Source organism: Rhinopithecus bieti, unplaced genomic scaffold (assembly GCF_001698545.2).
Source record: "Rhinopithecus bieti isolate Rb0 unplaced genomic scaffold, ASM169854v2 scaffold_15500, whole genome shotgun sequence".
In the NCBI taxonomy this organism is placed as follows: Eukaryota; Metazoa; Chordata; class Mammalia; order Primates; family Cercopithecidae; genus Rhinopithecus; species Rhinopithecus bieti.
The window spans coordinates 53204-75866 of NW_016808186.1; the positions used below are offsets into that span (position 1 = coordinate 53204).

The 22663-nt window shown below is 42.5% G+C and overlaps 1 protein-coding gene and 1 long non-coding RNA gene across 2 annotated transcripts in view; one reads left to right on the plus strand and one right to left on the minus strand.

Annotated features, from left to right (window-relative positions):
- The window catches only part of UTP18 (UTP18 small subunit processome component), a 36195-nt gene extending 15676 nt beyond the window's left edge, over positions 1-20519 (minus strand). The window contains exons 1-9 of the mRNA XM_017885687.1: positions 19719-20519; positions 17236-17348; positions 14038-14136; positions 11781-11848; positions 7112-7200; positions 4622-4747; positions 3313-3487; positions 573-673; positions 202-292 (exon numbers count right to left, since the gene is read on the minus strand). Coding sequence (XP_017741176.1) covers positions 202-292; positions 573-673; positions 3313-3487; positions 4622-4747; positions 7112-7200; positions 11781-11848; positions 14038-14136; positions 17236-17348; positions 19719-20180 — 1324 coding nt within the window. The 5' untranslated portion in view covers positions 20181-20519. The remainder of the gene's footprint in view (positions 1-201; positions 293-572; positions 674-3312; positions 3488-4621; positions 4748-7111; positions 7201-11780; positions 11849-14037; positions 14137-17235; positions 17349-19718) is intronic.
- Positions 20520-20523: 4 nt separating this feature from the next.
- Positions 20524-22663, plus strand: part of LOC108537910 (uncharacterized) — a 5946-nt gene continuing 3806 nt past the window's right edge. Inside the window, exons 1-2 of the long non-coding RNA XR_001887942.1 lie at positions 20524-20808; positions 21435-21498. This is a non-coding gene — a long non-coding RNA (uncharacterized LOC108537910). The remainder of the gene's footprint in view (positions 20809-21434; positions 21499-22663) is intronic.

Sequence of the window (22663 nt, forward strand, 5' to 3'; positions counted from 1 at the left end):
GGCCACACGCCCGGCTACTTTTGCATTTTAGTAAAGATGGAGTTTTACCATCTTGGCCAGGCTGGTCTTGAACCGCTGACCTCAAGTGATCCACCCACCTCAGCCTCCCAAAGTAGTGTGATTACAGGTGTGAGCCACCGTGCCTGGCCCAAAATTTAAAATGTAAAAATATCCTTAGCTTCTTTCATGTCACTGACTTACCGGAAGAGGCATACACTTTCTTACTATCTGAAGAGAATGTGGATGCTGCAACCCTTCCATTAATTTTCATGCTTCCAATCAGTTCTTTGGTCTAAAACAATAAATATTTATCAAACTGTTAGAAAGTATACAGAAGAATCACACAATGTAGAGAAAAACAACCTAGTTCTCTACTTTCTAGCACCTACTCAACTGTATTTTTCCCTGTAATCAAGAGGTCTACCCCAACTACCAACAACTTCTCTCCAAGTCCCACCTGTGCCTCCTCTACTTAGAGATGTATATTTAAGGACACACTGAGTTAAGGTTCAAGACTATCCCTACACTAATATCTTGTGGGAGAAGAACAAGTAGCAATAATAATGCTTTACCTTCATTGCTAGCAAATGCAAATATCCAGCAATGCCATTTATAAGCAAGAAGGACCCATCTGGGGAGACTTCAAAGCTCCTCACTATCTTTTCTTTCAAACCTAAAATAGGAGATAAGGTAATTAAATTTTAATACAGTTTTCAATAAAACTATCATCTATTTACAAATGAGTTTCTTACTTTTTAAAACATGTAAGTGGCTCAAATTAAAACCCTGGCTCAGATCCTGAATAAGTCTAAACCCAGGCATCACTGAGTTTGACCCAAACATAAGGTCACTACAAAGCACTCAGCAAACTTCTCTTCTTTGTCCTGGTTAGCATTCACCATTTTCCTTGCAGGCCACAGACTCAGCTCTCCAAACAGTAAACAAATCAACTAATTTTCCAAATATATGCAGTAATACTGCTAATTAACTAAAAGGATAAATTATACTTCTTTGTCACAAAGTTCATTACCAGAAGGGAAATACACTGCCACTAGAGACAGCCAAAAACATAAAAACATATACAAACTAGCTGCTGGCCACTTACTAAGCAGCTCATGACGGAAAGGAGTCTCATCTTTAACTTTGTGAGACAAAAAAAAAAAAAAACCCCAAAACTTTTCACAATATGTCAGTTTACTTAAGGATCGACTAGCTTCCCTGGATGTGACACATGTAACCAAACCATACGAGAGCTAGGTATACAAACCAGTCAACTTACTTACAAAAGGACATGTCTCTTTTTCCATGACTGAAAGGTTCATATTGACTATACAGGAGACTCCTCCTGACATCAAAATGCTTAGAGAGCCAAGTTACTCTTTAAAAAGTTACCTAATAGGATGCATCAGAATGCATACAACTGGCTACCTCCAAAGAAGGAAAGTAGGTAGCCAGGGAGACAGAGCAGAAGAGAGTTTTCACTATCCATTCATTTCTCCATATTAGACTTTTACACCATGTGAATATATTGCCTAGTCAAAAATATATGTATTTTTAAAATTTTAAGTTACTAAGTTAAAATAGTAATTAGAGAAAAGGATTTACAAAATCTGGTTAAGGACCCTTGTTCCACTTCAGGAAAATGCAGATTAAGGCTACCTTCCACTACTACAAACTAGATATCCCACTCTAGTCCTGCCTCCCAAAGACTACATCTTAGTTCCCTTGCTTGCACTCATGCTTTCCAGTATTATTTCAGACACATATTTCCAAGCACGGGCGTTACTTCTGCTGATGACCAGTCTCCTTACTATGAAAGGCACTTCACTATCCCTAATAAGGGTAATTTTAATCACAATTTCTTAATAAACCGTATGTACTGACTAAAGTATACTGAAATAGTTCCAAACACAAAGAAAATATCATTTCATGATGAAGCAGAGACAGGAGGCTCATTCTAGCACCATGTGAAGCTACAGCTGGAAACCCCTATAGACCTAATCCTAACAGCACAGTATCAGGCAGTGGAAATGTGAAAATAGAAAAAGGAGAAATACTGGGAAGGAAAGATCAATGCCATGTCTCCAAAGGATGACTAGACACACACTCCTGCAGACCTAGCAGATCCATGGTAAAGATCACTAACTGTATCTTGGCCAACGCATGGTGTGCTTTCTCCCAAGAGGATGCAAGACAAGGAGACGCCAGAATCCACTACTTTTGATTAGTAAAATGACATGTAAAAATAACAACTACTACATATTGTTTTCTATTTCAATATGAGAAGATGGTTTAAGGTTTTTTAACCACATGAGGTCCATGGACCACAGTATCACCATCACCTGAGAGAACTAGAAATGTAGAATCAACCCACCTAAGACCTACAGAATCAGAATCTGAAGCTTAATGAGATCCCCATGTGATTCATGTGCACATTTACTTCTGAGAAGCTCTGCCTTAGAGTAAACCAAGGATCTACTCGGAAAGGATCAAAGTCCCAGGAACACAGGAAAGAAAAGACTGGAAATGCTATAAACATCATAAATGTTTCTAAAGTAGGCCCCATCCACTTTCAGCCACTAGTAGAAAAATGGTTGTACAGAGCTACTCTTGTCCTTTCCAGCCACACGCATGTGCAGTTTAATAGGGAAAGCACCAGTAAGCCGTGCCATACGCCAACACTACCTCCTGAGATTAGCTAGACAACCTCATCAGAAGGGCTTTGGTTCCCAAAGGACGCATGAAGGTGTCGGTGTATTTTGGGGTATAAAGGAGTAGGGAAATACAAGAAAAGAACGGGTATGGCAGAGGGCAAATAAATTTTTACCTCCTAAAAAAGCGTTACTTTTTAAGTAGTTCATTCTTTAAAATACAGAAGTACCTCCAAAAGCAGTGCTTTATTCCCTCTAAATATAAATTAAAATTTTATTATAACTAACACTAAAACTACAGAGTATCCAAGTTTCCTGAAGATCAGAGAGGTGAAACAGTTTGTCCAAAGAAATGGAATCCAGGTCTTCTAGCTCCATGGCTCATGCTTTTTCTGCTGCATCAACTGCTAACTTTACAGCCAAGTATTTGCAATTGTTTCTCTTCCAAATTATGATCATTCCATAAGTGTTCAATAAAAAAGTTCACTGGTTTCATTCAAATGCATTACCTCAAAAGCAAAAAGACATTTTCCAAATACTATACCGAAAGAAACTCTTATTTTTAAGAATCCCATGGAGTGAAAAAAGTGGTTGTAAACACTGTTATATAAACTCACCTGAGGGGGGATGATTGGTTGCATGTGTTCAAAAGAAATCTTACCTCTCACTTGATGCACAGGAATTAACTTTCCAGCTAGCATGTCATAGACATAAAGAACCTTGCTGTGGTTACTCGTGGCTAAAACTTCTTCCCCATTAGCACTAAAACAAGCCTTAAAGATTGGAAACCTTTCCAAATAGATGCTCTGGATTTTAGGATTTGTTTTCCCATCAACCTATAAAGAAGTACAAATTGGTTCTTTTGATTATTTCCACGGACCCTGTATCCTGGTAGTATGTACTTTTCACTACAAGCATTCATTTAAAAATACATACCCAAGGGGCTGAAGGCTGACTTAAGCAGCCATGGCCAATGATTTAATCAATCATGCCTATGTCAAGAGGCCTTCATAAAAAATCTTAACAGAAGGGGTTCAGAGAGCTTCTGGGTTGCTAAACACATGGAGGTGCCGGGGAGGTGGCATGCGCTGAGAAGGCACAGAACCTCCACTCTCCTTCCCCATACCTTGCCCTACTAATCTCTTGAGTTTGTCCACCCACAGATAAGGAAATAGAGTCAGCCCCATCCAAACTACATGAACTGGACCAAGTGTTACTCTCTGAAAGAAAACCCTATCCAAAAGGAGATACTGTGAAGCACCTGCAGGACTGAATGGTTACATTTGTGACCATGTGTTCACCATCTATACCCCCATCAGAGAGTGACATCCTGAAGTGAAGGGCCAAGTCTGTTGTTTATTGTCGCAATCCAAGAAACTTAACAGGGTACATCAGTGTTAGATGAATAAACATGGAAGACGCAGTAAAGTCATGAGGTCATATTATCGCTTTGCTCTAATAACTCACCAGAAAATTTACAAAACACGTTTTTATAGAGATAATATATTCACTAACATGACTAATATATTCATCACTTTTCAATCTATTATTTTAAACCAATATTTTGCCGAACTTTTATATTCAGTGGAAGAAAAATTTTATTCCAAATCCCCTATTATTACGGCTCCTTGGACACTGAAGTCATACAGGTGCATTCAATAAAAATGTGAGTGGGCAAGGGATGGTGAGCTACCTAAACTGTGAACAGGCAAGGGGTTAGCAGCTGTGATTGACAATAGTGACAACAGACTTTGGAGCAAGAAGCAAGGGCAGTATGCTGACTGGATGTTCTATTTTGTATTTCCAAGCAAATGAACTCTGTCACTTCTGTTGAGACTCAGCTATGCTTTGGGCTATGACGTTTTAGCCATGAATTTTTTTTTCAGTATTTTTGCATTTGGGGTTGCAAATGTCTGGTTCTTAAATAAAAATAATGCATTAGAAATACGTAAGTAAATAAGGACGCACACCTGAAAGAGTGATACAGCATTATCTAATCCAGCGACCATCACAATCTGTGCACCGGGATGGAACTGCACAGATGAGATCCGAGCAACAGTAGGACGTTCAGCATTCGCATGCTGGCAGTTCTTCATCTGTAGGAAATGAAAGCGGGGGCTTTATCAATTGAAATGAATTAACATTATTTTCTTTAGAGTATAAAGAAAAGACATTATCGTTTATAATGCAGGAAAAAAATGCACTGGAATGGTAACCAAAGGACCACAACTCAAAAAAAAAAAAAAAAACACCACAGCTCTGGCACCAACTAGCAAGTCACTTTACCACACAAGAATCCATTTTTACCATCTTTCAAATACAAAGATTAAATCATTAAAGTGCTTTCCATATCTAGAAGTCTGAATGTATTACTCATTCTTAGACCACTAGTATGTAGTCATTTCCCCAAAATACATCCATTTGTGTTAAGAGACTTTCACTTCTGAGGAAATTTCACTTAAAACTTCTACTTTGGCACCTGGCATCTTTGCGCTCATGGCACAATTGCAAGAGGCACTGCACATTTGTCCCCATAGTTCTTCGACTGGCACAGGTTGCTTTATTCTCTTAGGGTACATGGTTCCAAGTTTAAAGTAATGGTAATCTCATCCATCACCTGGACTATTTTGTTATTTATTTTGTTTTTACAGGTTTCCCCTTGAATTTTTAAAACTCAGTTAAAAACAAAAGTGTTTTGTTTGTAGTCACTGAAGTTAAATGTTTACGGTAACTACACTTTTTTTTTTGAGACTGAGTTTCGCTCTTGTTGCCCAGGCTGGAGTGCAATGGTGCAATCTCGGCTCACTGCAACCTCTGCCTCTCGGGTTCCAGCAATTCTCCTGCCTCAGCCTCCCAAGCAGCTGGGATTACAGGCATGTGCCACCACACCCAGCTAATTTTGTATTTTCAGTAGAGACGAGGTTTCTCCATGTTGGTCACACCGGTCTCAAACTCCCGACCTCAGGTGATCTGCCCTTCTCAGTCTCCCAAAGTGCTGGGATTACAGGCGTGAGCCACTGCACCCGGCCATGCGGTAACTACATTTTTAATGGAGGTGAATTCACTCTGTGAAGGCCTAATGAATTGTCCTCATAAGGTGGGAAAGACAAAATCACTCTAATTTATCATAATAGGTTCCCCTGACCCATTTAAATACTCCTGCCATCGTGTAATAAGATACCTATGTTGTCAGGCGTGGTGGCTCACACCTGTAATCCCAGGACTTTGGGAGGCTGAGGTGGGCAGATCACCTGAGGTCGGGAGTTCGAGACCAGCCTGACTAACATGGAGAAACCGTCTCTACCAAAAATACAAAAAAAAAATTGCCAGGCATGGTAGTGCATGCCTGTAATCCCAGCTACGTGGGTGGCTGAAGCAGGAGAATCACTTGAACCCGGGAGGCAGAGGTTACAGTGAGCTGAGATCACGCCCTTGCACTCCAGCCTGAGCAAAACTCCATCTCAAAAAAACCAAAACCAAAACAAAAAAAAGATACTTATGTCACAGAGAGATCTGTTAATATGACAGATATTAAACTAAAGTACTGTCTGTTAATATGATGGATAACTGAAGTACTGTGCTAGGTAGGCAGTTGGTTACCACAATGAACAAGCTAGAGATAGTGATGAGTTAAAAAGTGAATAGTGTAGACCACTTCAGACAAAGTCTTGTCTAAGGTGCCATCTGAGCAGAAAAGTAAGAATGAGCTAGCTATTAGGACTGCCTGAAGACAAGACAGGAAGAACAAAAGAGCAAGAGCAAAGGTTCACAGGCAAGAAAGGACCTAGCAGCATGTCCAAGAAACAGAAAAAGGCTTGTGTGACTCAAGTGGGAAATCATGGGAAACGGGTCTGAGATGAGGCTAAGGATCCAGGCAAAAGCCAGATTGCAAAGGGCAGTGTAGAATACGATAAGGAATTTAGAAGTTTTCAAAAAGCAATGAAAAGTGATATAACCTGATGTTCTATTTTTAAAAGATCCCTCTGGCTGCCATACAAAGAATGATTTAAAAAGAGGTTAAGTGGAAGTAGAGAGCCCAGTCACAAAGCTACTGCAATATGCCAGATAAGAGATGACAGCAGTATGGACTAGGTTGATGCCAATGAAAATGAAGATAAACCAAATAGGATTCCTAGAATTATTGGAAAATTTATTTACTTATTTATTCAGAGACAGGGTCTCGCTTTCACCCGGGCTAAAGTACAGTGGTTCCATCACAGCTCACTGTAGCTTCAAACTCCTGAGCTCAAGCAATAGGAACATAATACCTCTAGAACATTTTTGCAAAAGGAAAACAAAACAAAACAAAAAAAAATAACGTAAGTATTTACCAGGGCAAAATGACAGCAAACATATTTAACCCCACAGATAATAGGAATCCATACATCTGTTACTGGGAAGCAGATTACATTGCAGAGGTAAGTAGTTGGATAGGGTCCCCCAACTTCACTGACTCTCACCTTCAAGATTCCTCTTGGAAGAGAAGTTGATGTGGATATGAAATTCCCAGTCCTTTGCAACAAATCATCTTCGTCCTCTTCACTTTCATCTAAGTCAAACAAACCCAGAAGGCTGATCTTTAGAATCAACGAGCCACCCCTCTACCTACCCCAAACTTCTATGAATATATTTTCAACATCAACTCCCTTTCCAGCCTCCCAACCTCAATTGCTTTTTTTAAAGCTGCAATTGGCAAAACAGGAAAAAAAAAAAAAAACCATTTAAAGGGAAGAAAAGATGACACAAAGCTTAACATCCATAGTTAAAATCAAAGTTTAACTCTAGAATGAAAGACTAACACATACATAGATGGTTACTAAAACAAGATGAAGTGAAATAAAAGTTTAAAGCCAGCATTTCAATTAAAAAGAGCAACTCATAATCACAGCAAAATTGGCAATAGGTTGGCTACTGATCTAGCTTAACTCACATGAATAAGAACCAGAACTTTTAGCTGACTGATCAGTCAGCAATCTATGTATTAGAACTTCAAAAAGAGCTAATAGGGCTGCTTTTCCCCTGGAGATGACTGATGATTCCAGTGGAGACAGCTAAGGAGCTGAGCAAACTTAAAACACTTGTGAAGCTAAGGAGGGAAAAACTAGCTCTAAGCTTCTTGACAGGGTCTGGTAAGCCACCAGGTTTTGGATTGGGGCCACAAAGGGCTACCACTAGGATTAAAGGTGAAATCAAAGAATTATAAGAGTATCTTCCAAAAACTGAAACTCTGCTTCACAATTCCTCATTAAAATAAAACGTTCTGGGATTGCTAGTGTCCCCTGCCAAGCTACCTACCTAGAAGTAAACATATAAACCATCATTCTAGATCTAATTAATCTACATTATGTTTCATATGAAATGTTCATCACTCAATGAAATATAACCAGACAAATACTGACAAGATAACTTCACTAAAAACCAAAAGAAAAACTAGACAATCCCCACAGGGATCTAGACAACAGAATTATCAGACACAAACCTTTAAAATACTATGTTTAGGCCAGGCGCGGTGGCTCACACCTGTAATCCCAGCACTTTGGGAGGCTGAGGCAAGTGGATCACCTGAGGTCAGGAGTCCAAGACCAACCTGGCCAACATGGAGAAACCCCATCTCTACTAAAAATACAAAAATTAACCGGGCATGATGGCTTATGTCTGTAATCCCAGCTACTTGGGAGGCTGAAGCAGGAGAATGGCTTGAACCCGGGAGGCAGAGGTTGCAGTGACCTGAGATTGTGCCACTGCACTCCAGCCTGGGCGACAGAATAAAACTTTGTCTCAAAACAAAAACTAAAACTATGTTTAACGTACTTAAAAATGAAAGACAAGACTCAAAATTGAGCCAGAAATCTAGAATATTTTAAAAGAAATTCTACAACTGAAAAATACAGTAATTAAAATTAAGCCCCCAATAGGCCGGGCAAGGTGGCTCATAACTATAATCCCAGTACTTTGGGAGGCCGAGACGAGTGGATCACTTGAGGTCAGGAGTTCGAGACCAGTGAGGCCAAAACGGTGAAACCTCGTGTCTACTAAAAATACAAAAATTAGCTGGGCACGCTAGTGCACACCTGTAATCCCAGCTAATTGGGTGGTTGAAGCAGGAGAATCACTTGAACTCGAGAGGCAGAGGTTGCGGTGAGCCAAGGTAGCACCACTGCACTCCAGCCTACACAACAGAGCAAGATTGCCTCAAAAAATAATAATAAATAAAATTAAATTAAGCCTCCAATAGATGTGTTTAACAGTTTACCAAATTAGCTGTAGAAAGAATTTGTGGTCTAGAAAACGAATCAGAAAAATAGACCCAGACAGAAGTACAGAAAGAAAAAGGATAAAAAACACACTGAATACCAACATGGGCAACATAAGAAGATCCTGTCACTACAAAAAAAAATTTTTTTTTAATTAGCTGGGTATGGTGGCATACACCTGTAGTCCTAGCTACTCCAGAGGCTGAGGTGGGAGGATTGCTTAACCCAGGAGGTCGAGACTACAGTGAGCCAAGACCACATCACTGCACTCCAGACTGGGCGACAGAGTGAGACCCTGTCTCCAAAAAAAAAAAAAAAAACACCAAACCACACAGAATAGGTTGAAAACATTTAATATACGTGTTACTAATAATCCAGAAAGGAAGACTGGAACAGAAACAATACTTGAAGACAGGTAAGAATTTCCAAAACTTACAGAAGACATCAAGCCAGTTCAAAAGTACTATGAAGTCTAAGCAAAATACAAAGCAAGCTAAAATGATGGGGGGAGGGGATAAACAAAGAGTAACACAATAAAACAATTCATAATATTAATGAATTGCCGTTGATTTTTGGAAGTGTGGTTATGTTCAAAAGGGAAAATTTTCTTATAAAGAAACTCAGTAAATATGTACAGATAAAAATAACACACTGGAGATAATTGTGAAGCTGCTAGTCACCATTCTGTCAACAATAAGAATACCTTCAAGTCACTATCTCTTTGAACCTCTCTGATGTACAAAATGAATGTATTAGACAAGCATATCCCAGACTGTAGCAGACTGACTGACTGCTGACTTAATCCACTTCCTTTTTCTCCTGTGTACAAAGCCAAACTACACTTTCTAGGATCCTCTCAGTTAGTGTGGCCTTATGACGAGTTCCAGCCAACAAAATGTAGGCAAAAGTATCCTGTACCAGCCGGGCGCAGTGGCTCAAGCCTGTAATCCCAGCACTTTGGGAGGCCAAGACAGGCGGATCACGAGGTCAGGAGATTGAGACCATCCTGGCTAACACGGTGAAACCCCGTCTCTACTAGCGACAGAGCTGTAGACTGTCTCAAAAAAAAAAAAAAAAAAAAAAAAAAGGTATCCTGTACCATTTCCAGGAAAAGCCAATTAAAAATCACCTCTTTCTCCTCCTATAAGCCAAGTGGATGTCAACATCTCAGGCAACTATGGAAGAACCAACCTGAAGATGATGGAACTTCTATAAACTTGGGTCCCTAAAGTAAACCATCACCTTCCTACCACCTCAATTTTATGTGCTGAAAAAATCAACTTCAATTGGATTATGCCACTGGGATCTGTGGGATTTTGTTTCAACAGCTAGCATAACCATATCTAAAATTACAGGACTCTTAAAATGTTGTGGGGTTCTATAAATGCAGCACTCTGAAATGGACAATAAATTTGTTTCATCCAGGAGGACAAACTGGTGATCTAGGGTCTAGAAGTATGCCAACAAAAAAATGGTCAAAATCACAAGGGATACTTAACATATTAAAAAACAAACATGGAAAGAGGCTTCCCAAATAAGAGAAAAAGAAGATAATCTGTATGTTTCAAACTGTAGGAGTACAGAGTTGTTGGGAAATAAATTTCAAGATAGGAAAAACTGTCTAACAGTTCTTCAAGAAAAGGGAAGAAGGGGAAGAAACAGTTTAGTAAAAAGTACAGTCTGTAGGCCAAGCACAGTGGCTCATGCCTGTAATCACAACACTTTGGAAGGTCAAGAGTTTAAGACCAGCCTGGCCAACACAGTGAAACCCCGATTCTACTAAAAATACAAAAATTAGCCAGGTGTAATGGCGCACACCTGTAACTCCAGCTACTCAAGTGGCTGAGACAAAACAATCACTGGAACCCGGGAGGCAGAGGCTGTAGTGAGCTGAGATTGCCCCACTGCACTCCAGCCCTGGGTGACAGAGTGAGATTCTGAGACACACACACACACACACACACACACAGTACATTATTAGATACATTTAAGCAGAGGATAATGTAGAAAAGATTACTGCAGCGGATAAAGTCAGGCCACATCACTAAGATTCCTTCAACCTCTGAAAGCAAATGGCTAGAAGCAAAGACGGTCAATTTCTACTTAATAACAGACTGTCTTTTCTAATAGAATTACATAAAACACTGGCTCTTTGTATGGGCTCCCTGTATTTACATACCATGAGGACTAACAGGGTAGGGAGAAAGGGGACAGAGGTGGTGGTCATAAACTGAAGCTCAATGGACATCAAGGATGCTAAGGAAGGAGCTCCTACATGATGTGAGAGGATATACTCTGGACTCTCAGGATTTCAAAGGTTAATTCCAAGTCGAAAATGTGTAACTCCAAGCACATAAACCATATTTTAGCTAAGCCATCCATATTTATAATAGCTAAACTCCCAAAACAGAAAAAGCAGAAAATAACCATGGTACAAGTTAAATTTAAAACCTACAGTCAAAAAACAGATTTTGTTTTTTGTTTTTTGGTTTTTGAGACAGGGTCTCACTCTGTCACTGAGGTTGGAGTACAGTGGCACTATCACAGGTTACTGCACCTAGTCTTCCCTGGCTCAAGCAATCCTCCCACCTCAGCCTCCCAAGTAGCTGGGACTACAGGAACACACCACCACGCCTGGCTAATTTTTTTATTTTTTGTAGAGGTGGGATTTCGCCATGTCACCCGGTCTGGTCTTGAACTCCTGGACTCAAACAATCCAACCACCTTGGGCTCCCAAAGCACTGGGGTTACAGGCGTGAGCTACCAAGCCAGGCAAGAAATACCAGATTTTAATGAGCCTCATAAGAAAGCTCAAATAATAACAAACAGGAACGGGGACTTATGTACTAATTTAGACAAAGATATCAACGCTCACCATCTGAAGATGTTTTCCGCTTAGTAGTCTCTGCCCAGGCAGGTACTCCTCCCATGGCATGTTGGAATCTAAGCAAAAATATTTGAAAGGTAAATTTATGGCAACCACTACATGTCCATAAAGCTTGACACATTTAAAGCATACAGGTTGGATCACACTTGAGAATATGTATGGACTCTCTTTCAAAGAAGTTAACTATTTTTAAAGAACAGAAGTTATTATCTTTACTCACACAGAACAGTCCCAATCTGCCTATATTGGAAACTTCCATGAACCTCTGCCCACTTAAACTACTCCTGGATACATATTTTTTGTTAATTATTTTCATCTAGTTACATGGTTGTCTTATCTGTTCATATCAACACACCCTGGATATCAAGACTATGTAAAGAAGTCTCTTTGTGGTTTATGCCACAGTACATAGACTACACATTAGAACACATCTGAAAGAAACTGACCAGATTGGTAAGAATATACAAAACTTCATTATATATTATCTGAATAAAATAGAAGTACTTCACTCCTGCAAAAGTAAGCTTTAATAGAAGCATGATAGCTATGTTCTTAAGAACTGGTACCTGGAAGAGGGCAAAGAATTGTTTTAATTTTTTGGTGCAGAAGTACAGACTAGCTCACTAAGTTAAGCCTACTAGCCATAAACAACTAGAAACCTGGACAAAACACATGAAACAACTTTTTTTGGAAACTGGATGACAGCATAGGACTATGATCCCTCAGACAAGGGAAATACGCAAGATGAACCCCATCACCACCACGAAATTTCCCCTAACAGCGTTTATAAAACCCTGGCACAAAGCTGAGAAAAAGATCAGATTTGAAAGAGACTGATACAATTGGACTTTGAGGGGCAGTGTACGGTACACATCATCTTAAGATACTCCTCACCAAAATATGTCATTGAATTCTAACCAAGACTTTAAGCCCAACTTAAGAGGAATTACAGATGACAGAACAAGTTAAACAACACAAAGAAAAAATTATCAGATTGAGGGAAGAGGAAATGCGAAGTGACTAACTAATGGAGAGTTTTTTTTCGAGGTGATAAAAATGTTTTAGAACGAAAAAAAAACCAAAAGAAATGTTTTAGAACTAGACCGAAGAGGTGGTGGCACAACATTCTAAATATACTAAATGCCACCAAATTTACACTTTAAAATGGCTAACACTGTTAGTGAATTTCACCTCAATGAAAAAAGGAATCTTAAAATTTCAGAATGTGGGATATTCTACAACAGGTCTGAACACTTAAAAGATAGGTAATGGCTGAGCACAGTGGTACACGTCTGTATTCCCAGCACTTTGGGAGGCCGAGAAGGGCAGATTGCTTGAGCCCAGTTCAAGGCCAGCCTGGACAACATGGCAAAAAACCTCATCTCTACAAAAAAATACAAAAATTAGCTGGGCATGGTGGCATGCACCTGTAGTCCCAGCTACTCAGGAGGCTGAGGTGGGAGGATTTCTTGAGCCCAGGAGCTCAAGACCAGCCTGAGAAACGCAGTGCAACCCCATTTCTACAAAAAAATTTTGAAAATTAAGGTGGTAAATGCCTGTAGTCCCAGCTACGGGGAGCCCAGGAGGTAGAGGTTACAATGAGCCGTGACAGCACCACTCCATTTCAGCCTGGGTGACAGAGTGAGACCCTACCTCAAAAAAAATAAATAAATTTAAGGGACGTAAAATCCAAATAAAATGTATGCACCTTACAGCAATTGGAGAAACTAACACGGACTAGCCATAAACTATTAATTTTCTTAGGCATGAAAATGGTATTGTGAATATGAAGGAAAACATCCTTAATCTTAGGAGATGCACACTGACAAATTAATAGGTTAAGTGTCTCATTATCTGTACCTTACTCTCAAATACACCGGGAAAGCACACACATCCCCCAAACACACATAGCAAATATGACAAAATGTTGAAAACCATTGAACCCAGGTGGCAGCCATTTAAATTTTTGAAAATGTTCATATTATAAAATTATGATTAACCACATGCAAATGAACAAGTAAGCAATATCATCACTGATTATATTTGAATGGTAAGATTATAATTTTTTTCCAAATTTTCTTTGTGTTTGTGCTTTGTCCCCTCTCCCCTAAAACTACAGAAATTCAGTCACTGCCCGCAATAGCAATCCTGTTTCAAAATGGAAAACTACACAAGCAGTTACAGTTAATGACTGGGCATTGGTCATACACACCTCTTGGTAAATCATACGAAAAAAGACACTTACTCTTCTTTAAGTCTCTTTTTAAGGTTGTCTTTCGAAAGTTTACTTTCACTAGCATTTTTCATCATATCTTTCCGAAATCGATTGTTCATCATGTCAACCCTACAAAACCAGAACAGCATATTTTAAATAACTTTTAAAGAGTTAATATAAGTAGCTGCTGCTTTTAGCACCTGGAGAAAATGTTTAATGAAACAATGTAAGTCAAGGTTTTAAGATGTGAACATTTCAAATGCATCTTCTCTGTTCTTCCTAAAACAAAAAAGTAGTCTCCAATATTTCAGATCATCTGGTTTACACTTTGGAGAGCTGGTATTTGAGAAAATTCATCATGACTTATCTACACAAAGTTTATGAAATTATCCAAAATAAATCCCAGGTAAATCAAAGAGTTAAATATATAAAGAGCAAACCTTAGGCCCGGCGTGGTGGCTCACTCCTATAATCCCAGCACTTTGGGAGGCTAAGGCCGGCAGATCACAAAGTCAAGAGATCGAAACCATCCTGGCCAACATGGTGAAACCCCACCTCTACTAAAAATACAGAAATCAGCTGGATGTAGTGGCACACACCTGTAATCCCAGCTACTCAGGAGGCCGAGGCATTAGAACCACTTGAACCCAGGAGGCAGAGGTTGAAATGAGCCCAGATTGTGCCACTGCACTCCAGCCTGGGCAAAAGAGTGAGACTATCTCAAAGAAAAAAAAAAAAAAAGCCGGGCATACTGGCTCATGCCTGCAATCCCAGCACTTTCGGAGTCAGAAATGGGTGGATCACTGAAGGTTGGGAGCTCCAGACCAGCCCAGCCAACGTGGTGGAACCCCGTCTCTACTAAAAATACAAAATTAGTCCGGCGTGGTGGCAGGAGCCTGGACTTGGGAGGCTGAGGCAGGTGAATCACCTGAACCTGGGAAGCAGAGGTTGCAGCGAGCCAAGATCATGCCACTGTACTCTAGCCCAGGTAAGAAGAGCGCAACTCAGTCTCCAAAAAAAAAAAGCAAACCTTGAAATACTATGAAGTAAAATACAGGCAAACATTTGTCTCTCTCTGATAAAGAATGACTTACTATTAAAACAGCAGTTAAAATAATGAAGGAAAAGATTCACAGATTTGACTACATAAAATTTAAAACTTCTATGCACAGAAAGCTGGGGAAAACCTACAATAAATCTAACATATAAAGGTTTGAAATTCTCAATACGTCAGGAACTAATATACCAAGATTATTCAAAAAGTATCCAACAGACAAAGACATAAAAAAGAATATTTATAAGAAATGAGGCCAGGCATGGTGGCTCATGTTTGTAACCCCAGCACTTTAGAAGGCCGAGGCAAGCAGGTCACTTGAGGTCAACAGTTCAAGACCAGCGAGGCCAACATGGTAAAACCCCGTCTCTACTAAAAATACAAAAATTAGCTGAGCATGGTGGCATGTTCCTGTCGTCCCAGCTACCTGGGAGTCTGAAGCAGGAGAATCGCTTGAACCTGTGAGGTGGAGGTTGCAGTGAGCCAAGATCGTGCCACTGAACTCCAGCCTGGATGAAAGGATTAGAGTTTCAAAAAAAAAAAAAAAAAAAAAAAAAAGAAAAGAAATGACAATGACTAAACATAGAAACGTTTTCCCAAAACAAATTAGGTAGAGATATTATCCACGACCAAACTGACAAAGTCTGAAAAAAAACAAATAAACCATTGCATCTAAGAATGGACTGAGGCCGGGCGCAGTGGCTCACGCTTGTAATCCCAGCACTTTGGGAGGCCGAGGTGGGCGGATCACGAGGTCAGGAGATCAAGACCATCCTGGCTAACACGGTGAAACCCCGTCTCTACTAAAAATATAAAAAATTAGCCGGGTGTGGTGGCGGGTGCCTGTAGTCCCAGCTACTGGGGAGGCGAGGCAGGAGAATGGCATGAACTCGGGAGGCAGAGCTTGCAGTGTGCCAAGATCGCGCCACTGCACTCCAGCCTGGGTAACAGAGCAAGACTCCATCTCAAAAAAAAAAAAGAAATGGACTGAAACTGACACCTTTCAATGGGAACGCAAACTGGCAGAACTTCATAGCATGCAATCTGGCAGTACTTAACAAGAGCCTTAAAAATAACTGTGCTCTTTGATCAAGTAATTCTACCTCAAAGAATCTTTCTCAAGGCAACAAATTAGAAAATAAAGAAAGGTTTATTCATAAAGAGGTGATAAACATTAATACTGAGATAATCTGCATTGAAGGGAAAAGTAAGGCTGGGCACAGCAGTTCATGCCTGTAATCCCAGCACTTTGGGAGGCAGAGACAGGTGTATACCCGAGGTCAGGAGCTCAAGACCAGCCTGGCCAACACACCAAAACTCCGTCTCTACTAAAAATACAAAAATTAGCCAGGCATGGTGGCACACACCTGTAGTCCCAGCTACTCGGGAGGCTGAGGCAGGAGAATCACTTGAATCTGGCAGGCAGATTGCAGTGAGCCAGGATTGCACCACTGCACTCCAGCCTAGGTGAAACAGCAAGACTCAAAAAAGTCTCAAAAAAAGCAATTTTAAAAAAAAGGTAAAAAGAAAATCTACCCAACAACAGCCATGTAAATTATGGTTAATTCACATAATGGACTACAACAGAGCCATTTTTAAATGTCTATTTTTTTTTTAAGTAGGGAGAAATGCTTACAAACAACTTTATGTAGAAACTTTATGTAGAAAAAGTCAAAATGTTATATCAAGCATACAGTACATTCTCATCTATGACAGTTCCTATGGTGTGAGCTACCTTCTTTTTAGCCTTTACTCTGTTTCAGGCACTGTGCTGGAAGTTCTACATGTACTATTTCGTTTAATCCCAACAAACTTCTGATGTAGTTACTATCACTGTGCCCATTTCACAAAGGAAAAAATGTAGGTTCCAAACTGTCCATGGTCAATTAGAAACTGGCCAAATGAGGAGGCAAATTGAGACCTGACTTCAAACACTGTATTCTCTTAGCTATTGTATACAGCAAAAAGGAGACTGAGACAGAAGTATGACAACATGCTAACAGCAGTTCTCCCTCGGTGGTGGGATTAGGAACCATGGAAGATCTTTTCTATATTTTCAAGTATTTTTCAAACCTTCACTTAATCACAAATTGGTAAAAAGAATGATTTTAAAATCTGCAAAATAACTTTTTTAAGTGTCCAGAGGGGTTCAGAAGAAAAGTTAGGCAACTTACATTTCCTCGTCTTCATCATCTTCATCCACCCAAACTGGCTTCTTTTGAGGTGGAAAATTACCTTTTGCTTCATTCTCCACTTCTGAGTCACCCGAGTCTTCATGTCCTTGAACCTACAGCAGACAAAACACCCTAAAGCACTGACATTTTCCTATCCCATGACTGCAGACACATAGGCCTTAGAGCCAAATGGTTCACAGAATGTTTTCTCTACCACTCGCCGATGAAAAAATGGGACAGAATGCTACCACTGCAAATGCTGGAGGCAGAGGCAGAAAATGGAGAAACCAGAGAAATGGCACCACCATCTGGACAGGTGAGACAAGATGGAACAGCCAAGGAGAAAAAGTCAACACTCAACACGCAGAAAGGAAAACACCAAGGAAGACAAGAACAAAAGGTGAGTCTGCAGATGAAATGAGGAGGAGAAATGTCAGAACTACAGAAATTACAGGACTGGAGGCAAACTAGAGTCAAAGATATCTCCATTTTCCTTATCTGTTTTTGACCCCTACCTCCTTAAGAAACTTTATACCAGCAGAGTGCAGTGCCTCATGCCTGTAATCCCAACACTTTGGGAGGTCAAGGTGGGAGGACTGCTTGGACCCAGGAGTTCGAGTCCAGCCTGGGCAACATAGGGCGACCTCATCTCTACAAAAAATTTTTAAAATTAGCTTGGTGTGGTGGTGTGCACCTGTGACCTCAGCTAGCTACTTGGGAGGTGGAGGCAGGAGGATCACTTGAGCCTAGGAGGATGAAGCTGCCTTCTGAGCTTAAAGTGCTTGGAGAATTGTGCAGGTGTAACTTATCTGTGACCAATAGAAAGAGCAACCAGTTACTATTAGCAAAAGGGAGCTGGAAGACTAATAAGTGCCACTGCACTCCAATCTGGGTAACAGGGTGAGACCATATCTCTAAATAAGTAAATAAATACATTTATACCATTAAATTTAAGTTCTAAAATTATAAATGTATACCATAAAGTTTATACCATGAAATCTAAATCTAGGCCAGGCGCAGTGGCTCACGCTTGTAGTCCCAGCACTTTGTGAGGCCGAGGTGGGCAGATCATGAGGTCATGAGTTTGAGACCAGCCTGGCCAACATGGTGAAACCCTGTCTCTACTAAAAATACCAAAAAAAAAAAAAAAAAAACAGCCAGGCGTGGTGGCACACACCTGTAATCCCAGCTACTTGGGAGGCAGGAGAATTGCTCGAACCTGGGAGGCAGAGGTTGCGGTGAGCCGAGACGGCGCCACTGCACTCCAGCCTGGGCAACAGGGCGAGACTCCGTCTCAAAAAAAAGAAAAAAAAAAAACCTAAACCTAAACCATAGAATACCCCTTGAAGTGAGTTTGAGCTTCCCAAAACCACAGGACAGAAATGTCCAAGTGGTTTCTACTTGCTCTACTACCAGTCTAATAGCCTTCAAACCCAACGGCTCCCACCTCAGTACACTGTTCCTTTTCCAGACGACAAAACTGTCACAAAGTTCAGCATCTTTCCAGTAGCAGTTCTGTACTTCCCAAATAGATTGCTACCACTTCTCCCACAAGCACCCGAAGGAGGCTCTGGTAAGCAGCTGACATTAGATGGGTCAGCATTTGTGTAATAAACATAGACTGGGTAATTTTCGGTGAGCTTTCCTCTACCCCCTATCTAAAATTTCACAGGCCTCCTCTAGACACGCTCATCTCCCTTTACCGTATGTCCTTTTTTCTCTTCAGCACTTGTCACCAACAAACCTGAAGTTTACTAGTTTATCTCATCTATCTTGTCTTTGCCACTAACATACACGCTCCAAGATGCAGGGATTTTTGTCAGTTTTGTCCATTGCTGTATCTCCTCCAGTGCCTAGAACAATGTCTGGGACTCTCTCAAGAAAAGCCTGGTATAGAATTAAACGGATAGCAAAATGTGTGCAAAAAGTATAACGAATCACGCAGGGTTTGCCATTGCCAGAAAGGGTATCTGGCAACCAACAGGTTCACCAATATTTGCTAAATTAACGAAATTCACGATCATTCTCAAAACATTGTGGGTCTCACAGTCACGTGGGGAGATAGTCACAACGCAGATGCCCAGGCCCGTGCCCACGAACTGATTCCATAAACGAAATGGAATTCCTGGATCACAAAGAATTAAGGCAGGTGATCAAAAGACCACATTCAGTTTGGGGAGAGGCTAGCAGAGCCGAGCAGCAGCGAAAGATGCTCACGACCACAGTTTGCAAAGCAGATACCCGAGCAGCGGCGCCTCCGGGGGCGGAGAAAGGCGCGGTCCCCGCCCTCCAGACACTTTCAGTCTGGAGCAAGGAGGCGAAGGACCCGCAGCTGCGACCCTCGGCGCCCGCGTTCTCAAGCTCCCTCCCACCTGAGTGCTCCCCGCCGCCGCAGGTCGCCCAGGCTCCGCCCCCCAGAGCTTCACCGCCCACCGCGCGCCCCGCCCGAGCGCGCCCAGCCCGCGCGCCACGGCCTCCCTCACCCTCGGGCCCCGCAGACGCCGCAGCAGAGCGTCCTCGTCGTTCTCGACGTCGCCGAAGACCAACTCCTCCAAGCACCGCTCCACGGCCGGTTTGTCCTCCTCCAGCGTCAGGCGGTTCCGCTGCCGGAGCCGTCTCTCCTCCTCCGCCGCCGCGACTGCAATCGCAGCGGCCGCAGCGCTCGGCCGGGCCGGCGGTTTCCGCTGGGATGAAGGGGCAGGCTTTTGGGGAGGCCGGCCTGGCCCCGCTCCGGCTTTCCAGTCCGGCCTCGTTCCGGGCTTCCGTTTCGGCGTCGCTCCGGTTCTCCGGTCCAGTTTCATTCGTCTCCTCCGTTCAGGCGGCATCGTTAGGTTTGAGGAGAAACGCAGGCGCTCACGTGGAACCTCGCTGCGCATGCGCCCAGGCACCTCCCTGGCCGCTGCGGCCGAAGCCCCGGAGGCCGGAAGGAGCCTGCGCAGCCTCATGCCACGTGACCAGCACTCCCTCCCTCTACGTAACTCCCACTCCCCTACCCAGCCCCGCCCCGTGTGGGAGTTCCTCCGGGAGGGCCAATCTTCCGGGTGTAGGGGGAAGCGGCGTGACTGGAGTGGAAAATTTTTCCAACACAACTTCGCAGCTGCAACATATTGAAAGGAGCGCAAGAAAGCCCGAGTATACACTGGGACGGCTGAATGAAACTTCTGCTTTTCCTGTTGACTTTAACCAGTGGACTTGACACAAGCCCCAATGCCCTTTCCACCTCTCGTCTTGGTACGGTCCTTGGAGTACGGCGCCTGCAGAGGGTCCCACGCTGGAAGCGAGTGAGGAGGGTATGTAGGGAAGTGGGCCAATCGGGGCGCGGGTCACGGCGCAGGCGCGCTGGGGAGGGAGGGCTATGCTAATGTTGTTGATATCCTGGGGCCACCCGAGTTAAAGGGGGGAAATCCGGGGGCTGCCGCAGCCGCCACCGGTCTGGGCCCAGTCAGGGGCCCCCTGTAGTCGCCGCAGTCCCGGGGAGAGGCACCTGCCCCAGCCCGGGGAGGGGCGCCGCGGGCTCGGGGAGCACGGACAACCCCTACCCATGAGGCCCTGATGGAAAACACAAAGGATCTGGTGAGAGCCGAGCGCGGCAGCAGCTTTGTGTGCCAGGTGGGGGGGACGCCTGCAGCTCCCCGACCCCAGGAACCCCGCAGCTCCCTGACCCCGCTCCTTGGCCTGCTTCTCCATCCCACGCCCCCTCAATCTCCGGAGCCCCCCCTCCCCCTTCCAGCCGTTAAACGATTCAGGGGTTCCCCTCCCCCCACCCCGTCAGCCCTGAACTCGTTGGGGTTCTCTCCATCTCCTCCACCCTCTGGAAGAAAAATTCAAGAAGAAAGTTTTCTCTGCGTTCTGCCCCGCCCCTGCTCTGGCTAGGGGGGAAAGGCTGGATCCGAGACTTTTCCTTTTTTAGCCACCGAGGGTGGGAGAGTGGAGTAGTCCTCTCTTCTTCGCGGGGAGGGGGAGCATAGTTTTGGTGCTTTGCAGGGGAAGGTGTCTGTCCGCCTTGGTGCCAGTGCCGCGAGGCGGTTTGCACGTGGAGGTGGAAATATTGAAAGGGGGCGGGGTGGGCACGTGCGGGAGAGGTGGGAGTGGTGTTTGGGAAGCAGCCTCCAAGGCTGCGTATTTAAAAGGGTTTCAAGTCAGTGGGCTTCTATGACCATTGCATTCTCCTTTGTGAAATAAGAATCCTAATATTTCAGAGTCGGAAGAAACACTAGAGGTCATCTAAAGCAGCCGTCCCCTCTGCAGCCTCTCTGACAAGTGGTAGGTAGTCTGACCCCTGCTTAAACCCTTAAAAGCACTGAGCGCTCACTACTGCCCAGGAAAGCCCATTTTTCAGTAGTTCTAATTGTTGTCTGCCTACCCTTGTTAGACCCTTTAGTCTCATTCATGTCCTGGTTAAGTTGCTCCTTTTTTTACTTCTCAAATTTTCTCTCACATCCTCCTCACCCACCCACTGCTCATTGGCCTATATTTTATGTGCCAGGAAAGAACAGCAGGGAAGTGGAGGAAGGGGGGGTTGAGAGATAGTGAGGGCCAGCTGAAAACTTTGCTGGGTCAGGGTCAAGTGTGCTGGCTTACATGCCTGAAGGTGTTTTTTTCTACAGGAAGCTAAATAATTGCAATATGGGAATTTCATGCCTGTTTTCTCTCACCAGTGCATCTTTTTGAAGTTAGAAATTTCAGCGTCATCTCCGTGGTTCTTGTATCACAAAACACATTTGCTGATTACCTAAATCACTTCTCCTAAGGATGTCTAAAATTGTTAGGGATGGTACTGAAGCATCACCTGGTAGAGGGATGATTAGATGATTACCGCCCCCACCCATTTGACCTGTGTTCCTCCGAAGCTAGTCTTTCCTCCAAGGGTCCCTCTTCCAAATGCTTTTACTCCTTTTTTTTTTCTTTTTAAAGTAACTATCTTTTATGAGATTTGAAATTGATGGAGCATTTTAATACTTGTTTAGAGTTTACAATATTTTTAATTCTCCTTATACTAGCATGCACCAGTACTTATCCCTGGCTGGTTGAGATAGGTCAGTTGAAACTATTGTCACTGGGTGTTTCTCTAACATTCTCCTTCATTTGGTGAGCTGTGCTGCCTCCAAAAGTAGTTTTATTGGCCTAAGAATCTTGGATGTGCCTGTTTCTCCCTAATATGGTGAAGTGGGGGTCAAGACATAACAGATATAATGTAGAAATAATGCATCTGATTTAAAAGCCAGCAAATAAATTTCACCTTAAGCCCCAGTCTCCTATTTAAAAGGTTAGACTCAATTTTTCTTTCTTCCTTTTATAACTTAGAGACTATTGCTTTGCTCTTGTGTACTTAGACGGTTATTTTATTTTTCATTTGTTTACCTCAACACCAAAGAGTGTTTAGAAAGAAAATAGCTGTGCTTTTTTTTTTTTTTTTTTTTTTTTTTTT